General features: G+C 48.1%; 1 protein-coding gene across 2 annotated transcripts in view; it reads right to left on the reverse strand.

Moving 5' to 3' along the window:
• TET2 (tet methylcytosine dioxygenase 2) overlaps positions 1 to 12118 on the reverse strand; it is a 75420-nt gene extending 63302 nt beyond the window's left edge. For both annotated transcript variants that reach the window (XM_086611520.1, XM_086611519.1), the window contains exon 1: positions 12047 to 12118. In XM_086611520.1, coding sequence (XP_086467646.1) covers positions 12047 to 12076 — 30 coding nt within the window. In that variant the 5' untranslated portion in view covers positions 12077 to 12118. The remainder of the gene's footprint in view (positions 1 to 12046) is intronic.
• Between the last annotated feature and the right edge of the window lie 1861 nt (positions 12119 to 13979).

Here is a 13979-nt window from a genome sequence, read left to right on the forward strand (position 1 = left end):
TACAGAAATACGCTCCTCTCTGAAAAACACGGACTTTTCTGTTTGTCTCCCTCCGTGTGGTTCTATCTCGTTATCTGAACTCAAGGTACAGTAGATACACCAGTCCTTGAACTCTGAACTTGCGAGGAGGGCAGCAAAAAGCAAGTCAATACGATTTTAGCTGAGCGGCTGGAAAGAAGCATGCTTTGTCTTTTTGTGCCTCGGCTACAGGAGGCCATTCAACACAACACCAGCTGTCCAAACTTCTTTCTTGCTGTACGCCAATGGCCTGCTAAAACAAAGCAAAACTGAGGCAATCTTCTCCCAACTGTGGTTTCAAACACTAGCTGTTCCAAGCTTCTTACGTTCCGTTCAGACCTGTCTCTTACACCTGGACAAAAAGTGGTCCCTGGTTTGTTAGTGGGAAGTAAAAAAACCATGCCTGTTCATTTCTACAGGCTTTCTGAAATCCTGCCCTGCTGTAAACGTTACCCAATTCCCTAATAGCATCTCTGGAAAGCAGAACAGCACCTTCCTCGCTGTTCCGTGTATGTCTAGCTAGTGCTCTCCAGCGCTACTACTCTATCGAGCAATAAAGTTTCTATATTTGACTCATCGTGGACGACCTTGCTCCAAACCCCTGGCCCGATTACTGCTTAAATGTAAAACGAGCAAACCCGAAGGAGATAGCAGGCTCCGCCAGCCCGTCACAGACAGCCCTGCCTGGGGCCACAACTGCCACCAGCAGCCACGGACGCGGGCGAAAACCGGGGCTCTCGCAGGTGGCGCACAGGGAGCTTGGCCCCGCAGCGTGGCACCCTCTCGCCCGTCACGCGGCGCCTCGGGGACACCCGGGAGAGTGTTTGTAAACAGCGTGGCCACGTGCATGCCAGCCACGTGGGGAACCTCCACCAGAACCTCCAGAGGAGCTACTGGGGGAGGCAAGGAGGCAAGTCCGAAGGCTCCCGCTCCATCTTTTTCCCAAAGCACTTTGCAGTGCTATTGGATCTCTAAACATGACAGGGGGGAAAAAATCCATCTGTCCTTCACGGTCAACTGGCTCTGTCAGCATCCAGAGACGCTGCATGAGCTAAATTACCCATTGGATTTTATTTCCAAATGCATTTCATCATGGATTGTACCACGAGTCTGTGAACGTGCTGAAGTTACTCAGGGTAGGCTCTCAGTTTAAATGCGCTACGTCCGAAAGCAGGCACTACCCACGGCAAAGCAACTCCAGAAGACCAGAGAGAGATGACATTAAATGTTACCGTCTCCGATTCAGGTCTAAGAGATAACAGGTGACTGTTGCATAGAAAGCTATGAATGCTGCTAAGGTTGTGTCACCTGCACGGGTCTGTCCAGCCCATCTCCAGCAGAGAGATTTCTGACAACAAATTAAAGTTGGTTTTGGTTGGGTTTTGTGTTTTGTTTTTTCCCTTTGAGCTCTGCTACCAAGTATGATGTCAGCGTGGGGTTCGTGAACCCTGACGAACCTTTAATTGATAATACAGATCAAAACGGGAGTCGTGTGGTAGGTTGGAGCTGATGCAAACTGTTGGGAACAGTGTGCAGACTGTGGGAAATCTTGCCTGAATGAATAGGAGGATCAAGGGTATTAAAGGTTAGTGGGAGTTATTGGAGTACCTACTTATGGAAATGACATTACACAACTCGGTTTCACACACTGCAATTAACTGACACAACATACGATTTTTAATTATAATTAGCTCATTGTAAGATTTTGCTTATTTGTTTGGGGACATCTGCAGCGACAGTGCAACTGAGAGAACATCCTTTCCTGCACCCTTTCTCACTTGGACTGGAGAGTTTCAACAGTGCTGCAGTCAAAGCAGTGCTCAAAAAGCCGTCCTCTTCCCTGAGGAGATAAACAGCAGATTTAATTTGCTGGTTTAAAGGTCTGAAGGCTTGTGCAGCTGAAAAAGAACATGTTGTCAATCAACAGAAAATGCTACTGAAAACCAACTTCTGAAAAGAAGTGAAAAGCTACTTGTTTCTGAGTCTAGTTTCTGTTTCTTAAAATTGATACTTCTGTTATCTCAGTAAGCAGAGAAAACTATCTGTAAACCTCTGAATGAGCAGGAAGGAGGGTATCATGGGTAAGGCACTGGGGCTCAGGAGATACGGGTTCAGTTCCCAGCTATACCACAGCTTTCCTGTATGTCTTTTAGGGTTAAAAAAAAAAAAAAAAAAGGCACTGAAATGAATGGCTCCAGCAGGGTTTGAGGGTTTGTACCACACTGCGTGATCTGTGTGTGCTTTGGCTCTCAGTTGTTGCTTATTAATTTTGTACCCTTTCTCTTTACTCTTTGCACGTTTGGCCTGCTCATTAATATTAGCACCCTAGGGAGAAGGCTGCAGCAGTGCTGCTTAGGAACTCCTCTCAACACATGCACACACACAGACAGAGCAGGTAGCAATAGCAGCTTTGCTTTATTTACTGCAAATATTTAGTTTTCTGGTAGGGAGCTGCCTGCCTCTGCTTTGCGTTACAAACAAGAGTTTACTAACACTCTGTCCCCTTGTGTGCTGCCAGGCTCCTGTTCTGTGTCTCCCCTGCTGAATTAAACAGCAAAACGGAACAAAAATGGCTTGTTTGTACAGCCCCGAGCACAGCGGGATTCTGTTTCGTGGCTGGGATATGAGGTGCCTCCTAACACACAATAATTAGTTTCACTCTATCCACTCTCCTTATATTTAGAAGCATCAGAGTTGCCATCCTGAATTAGACTCATGTTCCCGCTTGTCCAACAAAATATCTCCAACCAGCTAGTAGCAGTTGTTTCAAGAAAAGGCAGCTATTCACTAGGTATTTACAGACTCACTCTTCCACAGGCAAAACTTCTTTCCAATCATAGAATGGTTTGGGTTGGAAGGGACCTCATAGATCATCTAGTTCCAACCCCCCTGCCATGATTAGAGTTTATATTTTAATAGCAAAAAAAAATGTTAACTTGCAACTGCTTTGAAAATTGATAAGGCTTTTTTTTTTTTTAAGTAAAAATTAGGTTTTAGCTTCTATACCTGCCTCTAACTCTTTCCATCCAGTTCCTCTCCCTCCCCCCCTTCAAAGAAGAAATAGCCCCAAAACTACTTTTCTTCTTTTCAGTTACTACAAAGTGTGTGACTGATTAGGTGCCTCGCTCCTGCAAGTGTCTCCACATAGGCAGACTGTTACAGCTCTGTGAGCGCAAGGAAAATGAATAGGGCTTTGTGAAAATGGCAAGGGCTGCCATCAGTTTGCAGGATCACAAGTCAGCTGGCAGCACTGGAGGTGGGGGGGGAAGGGGGAAGCTACCTATACCTCACTTACTGTCAACTGCACAACATAGGCACAGTGGAAAAAATACATAGAAGTCTGTTTTCCTACCTGGTCTTTCACTTCTCAGGCACTACATAGAGAAAGAAAATAGATCAGCACAATTTATATTTTTCCTACTACTCTCTAACACCTACAAAAGCTGCTTCTCTGCATTAAGGGTTACAGGGAAGCAGAAAAGTACAGGTCCAAACTTATTTAAAGAGAATAAATGTTCTGGGGAAAGTATGGAGAGTACCAGAGAAACAACAGAGAACTGAAAGGCTGTATTTTTCTGTTTTGTGCATTTTTCATGTTTAAAAACATCAAGAGTGCTTTTCCCTCTTTGCTCCTGGGGGTGTGATGTGTACACTCACAAACTGTACGTGGAATGGATGCTCACTAGCATAGGTTTTCTTTCGCTGAGAAGGTCTACTGGCTATATGAGTTAAGTAAATGCTAAATCTGACCCTTTTCAGTTACTCAGCTTTTGTGCTTTTGATTTTTACTGTTGCCACTTCAGTAACACTTCAGACCTTTTTTAGCAGACAAACTTGAAATCAAATAGACAAGCAAGCAAAGGAGTGCACTGGGAACAGAAAGTTAGTCACTTGGAAAGAAAATATGTTAAGGTCTATAATACATATACACACATGTACCCCCACTTCTCCAAATCCCAGGGAGAGGTGAGTCCAATGTATTTTCCAGCTTTCACATGTTCTCTTTCAGGGATAAATTGCATTCCTTTTATTAAGCTATACATGCACTTTAAGCTTCAAGGAAATATCTCACTTTGTGAACTTTAGTAACTTTGGGGGAAGGGAGGCAACTCCTGCTTTACTGCAACGATTCATTTTCCTCATTTTACTGTGAACAGGACAGTAAAGCTACTGGCACACAGGAGGAAATATGCAATCATTCTTTTCTCCTTTTTGCTTACATAAGAGCTGAAAGAGTTTTGTGTCCTTTGGCAAGTACAAAAATTGTATAGCTTCAAAGTATGTGACTTCAAACACAGTGAAGTAGCACTGAAAGAACAAACAGATTAAACAAAGATGAAAAAAAAAAGTATCAGGGGCATGAAATGAGGGTGAGTGCTGCAGAAACAGTTGTTGCCTCTCATGCTAAGGGACAAATATGGAAAGTTACTAAAGGACACTGAAGTTGAGGGCAAAACTCTCCTGTCAGCATCAGGCCCAGGGTTAACGTTTACCCTTTGATCTTTCTAACAGCACTAAAAGTGGCAAGAGAGGGAACAAATAGTCAGTGCAAACCCAGAAATGCCTTTGTGACATATTCTCTCGTATATCCTTTATTCTTGCTTGCTACCTTCTGCTACCCAGCTGCTGCAAGAGTAATGGGAACTGTGGGTCAGAAAGAAGTCAGAAAAGAAAACAAAAGGACGTGAAGCACTTAGTGGAACAGAACCAGGTTCTGGATGTGACCCAAATAATTGTGCCTTGCAAATAAGAGGACAGGTGAGAAAGAAACCACTAGAGTGTAATAACAAAAATACAGTGATTGTAATCCACATTAACATAAAATGGAAGGAACCATGTGAACATACAACTAATAGCAGAAGTCGTGTATAACAAGATCTGTGGACTGGCCTTCGTACTCTGTTGTATGATAGTGAGTACCATGACTCATCTAGACAAATTCTGAACATGGGAGAGACACTTGTGCCGACTGCTTCCTCCCTACAAGGAAAAACCAGTTCTTAGGATTCATTTTGTAAAGCAAGTGGTGTGCTTTGCACGCCGTCCCGAACACTTGCTGCAAAACCGCATATGAGAAACTCTGAAAAACGTGCACGGGACTGGAAAATATTTCTGGATGAGGAGCAGAACATCTGCTAAGAAAGCCCCACAGTGCACATACGGCATCGGCTTCAAGCGTCTCCAGAGACAGAACCTGTCTGACAGTTTTGGTTTAGGTCCGCAGGGGAGGGCATGAAACACGTTGTCAGTTGGTGCTTCTGACCAGCTACAACGTGTCTTCATCTGTGCTTCCTGAAACCCTCTTGGCAAGACAACCTCAATGATGACCATCACCTCACTCCCCTCCTTTTTTTCCTCTTTTTTTTTTATAAAAAAACCCAACAGATTGGTGGCATTATTCTTTCCATTGAGTAAATGCAGAAATCTCCACCAATCTTCTTATGTCTAATGGAGATCCCAAACTTGCCTTGCAGTGGTATTAGCTTTCGTAACAGCAATGCCTCTTTGTGTCAACATGTCTCGTTAAGTAATAAAGACTTTCAGCTATTTGATTTTACTTATAAAGTCAGTAGGATTCATGATTTCTTTTTTATTCTTTAAAAAGGGAATTGTTCTAGTATTCTAACAGGCAGTGAGTCATGCCTAATTAAGGAAAAATATATAACCATTTACAGTGGGATTCTTGTATTGCAAAAAGCTGTTTTGTCATGAAAGCTTTCAGGATTGAATTCCTTATAAATTTTTTAAAAAGCGAGGAGGGGAAGGAAAATAATTTGAAACCTTTGCAACAATTCCCTTAACCCCTGTTTCATACTGAGGGTCAGTCCGTTCCAGGCAAACGCGTCGACACAGCCCAGATTGCACTTGAGCACGGGGGGAAACGACAAAAGAACCAACGATCTAGAATGCAACACAGATGCAGAGAGCTCAGCCAAAACCTAAGCTACCATATGTTTTCTTAAACTCCACGGTTTTTTACTTCTTCCCCACTCCTCCACCACCCGTGAGGACCAGGGACATTCCTAGAACTCTGGCCTCGCTGGCTGCATTGGGGCAGCTGCGGAGGATGCTGGGATGCTGTTTGTAAACACTCTAACCACGTGCGTGCAACCACATGGAGAGTCATCGTCCTGACCTAAACATCTACCCACTTGGGAAGCCGGGGTATTGCTGCAACGGAGCCAAATCCTTTTCCAAGACGATGTGACTTAAAAAGCAGCTCATGCCAGGACGCTGGAGGACAAAGCTTGGAACGTTTATGCCTTATTAGAAAGGAGATTAAGCGAAGAAGTAGTTTAAATTTTGGTCATTGAAATGTAAGTTTCAGGATAGGGTAGCTCACGTAGAGTAGAGAAAGCAGAAATTATCCTCTTTATACAGCTGGAGAGGGACTTTTTCCAAGGGCATGTAGTGACAGGACAAGGGGCAATGGCTTTGAACTGAAAGAGGGCAGATTTATATTAGATATAAGGAAGAAATTCTTCACTCAGAGGGTGGTGAAACACTGGAACACGTTGCCCAGAGAAGTTGTAGATGCCCCATTCCTGGAAGTGTTCAAGGCCAGGTTGGATGAGGCTTTGGGCAACCTGGTATAGTGGAGGGTGTCCCTGCCCATGGCAGGGGGGTTGGAACTAGATGATCTTTGAGGTCCCTTCCAACCCGAACCATTCTGTGATTCTATGATCTGCGAAAAATTTAATTTAAACCTGGAAACTTCTCCTCCCCCGTGCATACACTTGGTGAAACCAGTACTCATATGCTGGGAACCCACGTGGAACACATTTGAGGTTAGAGGTAATGCTGCAGAACACGTGAAGATATTTCATGTTGTCTAAATTGCATCATAGTAATTAATCAGAGAGCGCTGAGGCTACTGCCCTGTACCTGTGGAAGCCACTTCCAGGCGGTACTTGGTTATTCAGCTATTCCTGCTTATCTTGGCTATCTAACCCCTCACCTGCTCACCTCTACTTTGAAACTGTCTTAAAAGATATGCTGTACTTGATTAGGATTAAAATGCTGCATTTTCCTTTCTTGCTGAACTTGGGCATAGAACAAGCCTGTTCCTTTGCACAATGCAATAAAAATGCTACCTTTATATTATTTCTTTTTTGTTGTTTAATAAGAGGAAAAAAACACACACACCAAGAATTAGGTCAAACTGAAGCCTCAATTCTGCAAGCCTGTATTTCTTTGTAAGAATAATCCTACCAGGGTTTCTTGCCATATGTATCTTGCAAGGCAGCAACAACAGTCCAACTTGGAATCTACACCTCCACAGAAAACTTTGTTTTTGAAGGACAGCCTGAATTTTTTTCAGGTTGCTAAGATGACTCAGCTTTCTGGAAGGTGTTTGACAGAGATGAACAAGCCTGCTTGAAAAGACAGACAGGAACCTAAACCTTTACGGCTTTTAATTGTTCAAGTGTTTTTCAAAGCATAGCAACTTCTTTAAATTGTCTCCAGATTTAAAATCCTTAACTATGAACAACTAGTAGAACACTCTTTCTGATCCTCTTATAAGGCAGGGCATCTTTTTTTTTTCCTTCATTTCAAGAACAGTGCAAGATATGTGGGTGAAATTAGTTAGCTGTTCTTCCTATTTCTCAAACCTTGTTTTTCTCTACCTTCCTTCTTTCTGTTACTCCCTGCTACACAATGCGAGGCACATTTCCAGTATTGTAATCCAAACAACCTTTTGGGGTCAGTCATCAGATGTCCTTGGGATTAGTCCAGTTGATGCTGGAGGTTCAGAATTGTATTCCTTAACCCCACCACCTCTGGCTCCACCCACTGAGCAATTCCTTGGGAAAATGGGTGATTTTTTTTTATTTTTTAAAGAGACTCGTCTACCCCAAGGGAAGGCAGAAGTGACTTCTTTCCAATGGGTGACTGAGAAGATGATTACTCATGGTACTTTCCATTTGTAACATTTTATTATCTAGGATATTGGGACGAGCTATGCAAATTGAACATGCAAGCAGTGACGATCTGAAAGTGTAACAACCGGAACTATGGCAACTTGTTACTAGTTACTTGTTCAGTGCTCAAAAGGATATTTTCCTGCAGAATATCATTAAATGAGTAAGAAGGTATTCACTGCCTTATGGAGTATGAGATCAGAATAATGCTACAAGTGTGATTGATTCATATAATTCCCTTTTTGGCTTTCAGCCATGATGCAGTCATATGCTTTATCTCTGTTCAGACTACAGCTTTTCTTTTTTTTTTTTTTTTTTTTTAAATCATGAATCATAGTACATCCCACTCCATTTCAGAACCAGCACACTGCCTTTCAGAATGATGTCACAACACTTACTGATGCTGGCTGACTGCCTTAACAGCAATCAGAGAGCTCGACTAAATAAATACTGTATATTATTTGGCAAAATCATTTGTGGTTGTGTTCTCCAGCACAGTTTCCAAGATAACCACCAACTCTACTTGAAACTTGGCAACTTTGTTCCACCACTTTCAGGCTCCAGTTGTGAAGCTGGCTTACAGATGCTGCTACCAGGCTCAGAGCTACTGTGTGGCAGTCAAGTGAGAGAGGTAGAAGGGTCACTTGCTGTGACAAGCCAAATTTGACAGCTCATTTGAAATTCCACCTTGAAAAACAGACAGGTTTTCAAAAAGGTCCTTATTTGGCTCCTGTAGAAACAAGAGACACATCTTCCACTCGGAACGAAACACAGCAAGGGATTTAAAGTCAGGGCTTAGGTACACTCTGAGAAAACCTCTCTACTGCCCATGCAAGTAACTTAGAAGTGAAGCACTGCCTATAATCCCAAACAGGGTCCGTAACACTAGTCCAACCCAGACTTCATGTTTTTCAACACCTGAGCAGCAGATTTTTTCCAAAACTTGGTGAGGTTGGTTTGTTTGGTTTTAGTTTTTAGTGTGGGTTTGTTGTTTTTTTGGTTTTGGGTTTTTTTTTTTTCTTTCAAGCTGTCTGGCTGTTGCTGGTATTTAAAGGAACCATATGGGACACGGAGTCCCAGCAGCATCTTGAAGTGCCCAGGGCAAGAGGGAACGAATGGTCCCTTCCAACTCTGACAGCTGAAATCCCCATTCCAGCAGCAACTCCAGGGTCTCCCAGTTCTGCACGCGGAAACCAAAACACTACAACCTCCTATTTCTGTTACTCAATGCAGCACTGGTGCCAACACGAGACCTTGGAAATCTATCCGTCATAATAACTCCTCAGCGGGCACAAGTTTCTTGTTCTTAAACAATGTTGTCATGCCAAAGTCTAGGACCATGCGCTCTCTATCAAAACAATACCCGTTTCCCTGGCCAAAAGCCAGGAACCAGCACAATGCCAAAGTCCTCGCTAAAAGCCTTTCTACGAACAGTGATAGTTGGGCAAATTCGGGAGCCTCAGTGTCTCCCATTCAACTTTTTCTTCTTTTGAAGATTTGTTAATAAGTAGTTCCGAAACGGGCAATACAGAAGCACTTTCTGAGGTTCCCTGGATGCATTCACAAAGCTTTTTGATGTCACTTCCCAAAATGAAACAACTATTTCCACTGAAAGATGACTTTTGAGTTCTTCGTTTCAGGTAAACAGCAGTTTAGTCCCGCCACTTAAGCAATGTCATTTTTCACATCTTTGCCCTCCCCTTTTTTTCTCCTCCCTACACCCTGGTTGCTAGATTTAAATGTTTTCTGACTTCACTGGCAGGGTTCACACTTTATGTGACATCGAGCAAGAGAGAGAAAATATTGCCCAACAGTGATTTATTTAAATTGGTTCCCAATTGTTGTTTTTCTGAAGGATAAAATCCAAGATGCGTACGTTCTTTCACAGCATTAACAGCAGCAGATCCAGCAGACCAAAAGTTCTTGACTTGCTAGATTTACGAATGTTTGCAAGATACAACAGACTTAAATATAATAGAAAGAATATAATCTGGGAGAAGGAAAAGAAATATACAAAACTGTCTAACACAGATGTAGCAAAATAGTATCGGTGTTTTTATCCAGTTTTATTTGCGTCTTTCGAAAAAAAAAAATCAGACCTTTAGCAACTGAGAATTGAAGTGTCAAAGGACAGCAGCAACCAAAGTGCCGTGTGTTTGAGTGAGAAAGCTGAAAGTAGTAGTGTTTCTGTATGACTGTCTACTAAAAACTGTTACTTGAGCTTTGTTAGTCATGGACCTTTAGCAATGACAGACAAACGGTAATCTACATAGAAATTGCATAGGCTTACCTTTACTTGGAGGGGTGCAAGAAATTAATTGGGAGGTGACCAGGAAAAGAAAAAAACACAAAACCAAAACACCAAGAATGAAAAAGTTTAGGGAAGTGTAACGACAGTTGAGGGGCAAGCAGCCCTAAGGGCTCAAAGAAACGTGCTCGTTTTCCGTGGCTACTGGTAAAAGGAACCAATACATTCATCACACGCCACTTAAGGAAATTTGTCTAACTCCCAAAAGATAAGAGAAGGAATGATTTATAATCTACAGTCAGCCTGCCACGCCGAGGGCGTCTCTTAAACGCACACTGCATGATGTACCACGGTGTTGTTTTTGCCACCTTTCATTCAGTCAGATCCCACTCTAACTCGAGTTTACACGGGACTCTTGACCATTAACATCTCCCTGCTGAGTGTCTTCGGCAACCACGTCCTGTTTTGCACTTTACAACCTCCAGAGAAAGTGTCGTAGTGGAATACACATGCGGATACACAAGCGAATATACATGTTACTACACTCACCCCCTGCTGCAGTTAAGTCAACCTGTCATTAACATGCAAACAGAATGGCCTCATTAGCCGACAAACAACACCCACTGACCTGCTTTCACTAGGGACAATATCTCCTCATCTCTGAAACTCCCAAACTTCACGTTCAAAAGAGGGAAAAAAAAAAAAATCATGATGCTGAACTGATATTCAGAGCTGCTGATGACTGCTCAAAGCGTGCGCATTTGCATGCCGCTCATCATGGGAAACAAACCTTGTGATGAGATCTTGGGTTGCAACATTTCGATGGAAGCACGCTAGACCGCATCACTTCTCCCTTCCCCTCAGGAAAATTACTTAGCAGAAAAGGGTCTGCTAGATTTCCCAGATTCAAACCGCGAGCTGAAAAGCCTCCTTTTACCGATGGGCACGAAAACGCCTGCTGGTGTCTACGGGGGTGATTTAACGCCAAATAAACGCCACGATGCGAGCAGGCAGTGCCGCGCGCCCGACTTACAAACGTGGTCAGGTTGTTGCTCTTGTCTGTCATCTGGCGGGGAGCAAGCCCGACCTCGCCGAAAGCGTTATTTTAGAGGAACATGCACGAGAAAGTAATTTTTTTTCCCCTTCCCGTGGCCACGTTGTGCAAGTGGCCCCGACGGCAGGATTTAGCAACGCGGACAACACGCGCGTGTAGATCGCACAGAAAAAGGAAGGCCTCGCAGCGAGCCCCCCCTCCCACCCTTCTCCCTCGCCCCCCAGGACCGGGCGTCGCTTCCCTCCCCCCCCTCGCCCTCCCCGAACTCCGCAAGCCCCATCGCTCTCCCCCTTTTCGCCGGGGCTGCGCCCGCCTTTGTGTCCGCCCGCGGCCGGGGAGCGGCACAAAGCCGGGGCCCGCCGCCGCTCCGCGGGGCTCAGCGCGGAGGCGGCCCGGGAAGCCGGGGAGTGGGGCTGGGAAGGCCGGTCCCCGCGGGGCGCAGCGCCGACCAGGGCGCGGCGGAGGGGAGAGCGGGGCAGCCCCGCGGCGGGGAGCCGCCGGCCGGGGGGGTGGGGGGGGGCTCAAGGCGGCGGGGAGCCCCCCGCCGCCGTCCCCGTCCCCCCGCCGCCGCCGCGCAGACAAAGGCGCGGGGAGGGGCGGCGAGGCAAAGTTGGGGGCCGGCCCCGCGGGGAGGGGGCGGCGGGGGGAGCCCGCGGCGCCCCCCGCCGCCTCTGTCAGTCAGCCATGTTGGGGGAGCCGCGGCGGCGCCCACCCCCCCCGCCGACCCCCGGCGGCGCGCCGCGACCCCGCGACACCCCCGGGGGGCCGGGGGGAAGGCGGCCGGCGCGGGGGGCCCGCTCTGACCTCTGCCGCGTCCCTCAGCCTTGCCGACATCCAGCACGCACAGCCGGGCGCCGCGCTCCCCGCTCCTACAGGGCCGCCATCTTGCTTCCTTCTGCTCCTTGACGAAAGCGGCCGGGCCCCCGTATCAATATGCACGCGGCGCCCTGACGTCGGCGCCCGTCCCGCTCGCCGCGCCGCCCCGCGCGCGCAGCACGCCGCCCCCCGGCGCCCCGCTTCCACGGGGCGTGCTGCGGGGCGGGGGCGCCCCCATCACCGGCCCCGGCCCCCCTCCCCCCCTGCCTGGGGCTTTTTTTTCCGGCCGCTGCCGCTTTTTTGGCCTTTCGGGTTTTTTTCCCCCCTCTTCCCCGCCCCCCGCGCTTTTTCTGCTTTCGCCGCGCACCCTTTCGCGCCCCGCCCTGCGAGGGAGCTGGGGGGTGCGTGGGGCACCGCGGGGTGCGGCATGCCGCCCGCCGGCGGCAGCTCTCCCCGCTCGGGGCACCCCTCTCCCTCCCGCATCCCTCCCCGGGGAGCCGGCGGCTCTTTCCCACGGCCGCGGGAGCCCGTGTGCCGCCCCCGCGGGACCGGGTGACTGCGGGGGCCGCCGCTTCTTCCTCGGGCTGCTTTCCCCTGGCGGCGGCTGGGGGGCTCGGGGCGCCGGTGACGCCGCTCGGTAGCGGGCTGGCAACGGAAGAGAAAAGCGAAAAAAAAAAATAAAATAAAAAAACCCGAATCAACCCCGAAGGTTTCCCCAAAAGTGAGTTACGTGCCCGCGAGCGCGCGCGCTGCCACGTGCCCGCAAGCCCCGCGCCGCGGGTGCGTGACTCCTCGCGCGTCCCTCGCGAGCGGCGCCAAACACGCCGCTCCCACCGCCCGCCGCAGCAGGAGCGGTCCCCGGAGCCGCCGGAGGAGCGGGGGGTCTGGGGCCATCCCCGGCCCGCCAGCCCTCGCCAGCGGGTGACAGGTTGCCGCTGCCGTCCCCTCCGTCCGCCGCCGCTCGCCGCCCTCCTCGGCCGAAGGAGCCGGAGCCCTTCCAGCCGGGCGGCTGCGGGGAGCAGAAGTCAGAGTGTGCGAAACTGCCGCGGTGGGAACCGGCGCCGGGGTTTCACACCGCCGAAACGCTGCCCCGGAGTCCCGAGCGCCGGACTGATCCCGGGGCCTCCCCTCCGCGGTGCCGTCCCCGCTGCGCCAACTGCAGCAGCCTCCGCTCCGGCCTGCCCAGGAGGAGTTGCGGGGCCAGGGCGGGGATTTTAGGAGAGCGTTAGCTTCCCGGGCATACCCTCTGCCACCCGTGGATGTGTCCTTCACCGCGGGGGTGGCAGGAGGGGGGGTCTGCAGGCGCTGCGCTCATCAGCGGTGCCCGGGAGAAGCCGGATCCCTGGCTGTCTCCGGCCCGGGGAAGGCAGGCTGGTGAGAAAGGGCTTTAGTGAGATGCCAAAGCCGGTGCACTCGATGCAGATCAGGGTGATTTCTAGGAAGTTCAGGTTATGACTGAGTAATTTGTTTTTCACATCACAGGTTGTTCTCTGGGTTTTGGTTTTGCTTTAATTTCTGCGAAACATTTCAGAAGCAGACTGGAGATAAAAGGTTGCCTTTACAGCTTGCTAAAGTAGTTCTGTGCCGACGGCAGTGTCACTCCTGTGCCCATGCCAGGCTGCTCATTCTCCCCAGCCCTTGGAAAGGTGCTGGCCTGGCTAGCCCTATCCTGTAGGAAAACACCTGGATTTTCTAGACAACGGTCATTGTGCGTGCTTACACAGAACTGGCTTCGGCAGCATCTCATGCAGCCTAAACCTGTGCAAGTAGGCTCAGTCTCTGTCTGTTTTTGGAAGAGTAAATGACACAAAGAATAGTCAAAATCTGTCTCAGTTTTGCCAGTTTTTTGGTGCTTTCACAGCACTTGCTTGATTTCCAGTAGGCTTTAATCACTCTTTGAAGTCCACGTATTTATTAAAGC

Source organism: Tauraco erythrolophus, chromosome 5, assembly GCF_009769465.1.
Source record: "Tauraco erythrolophus isolate bTauEry1 chromosome 5, bTauEry1.pri, whole genome shotgun sequence".
Taxonomy (NCBI): domain Eukaryota; kingdom Metazoa; phylum Chordata; class Aves; order Musophagiformes; family Musophagidae; genus Tauraco; species Tauraco erythrolophus.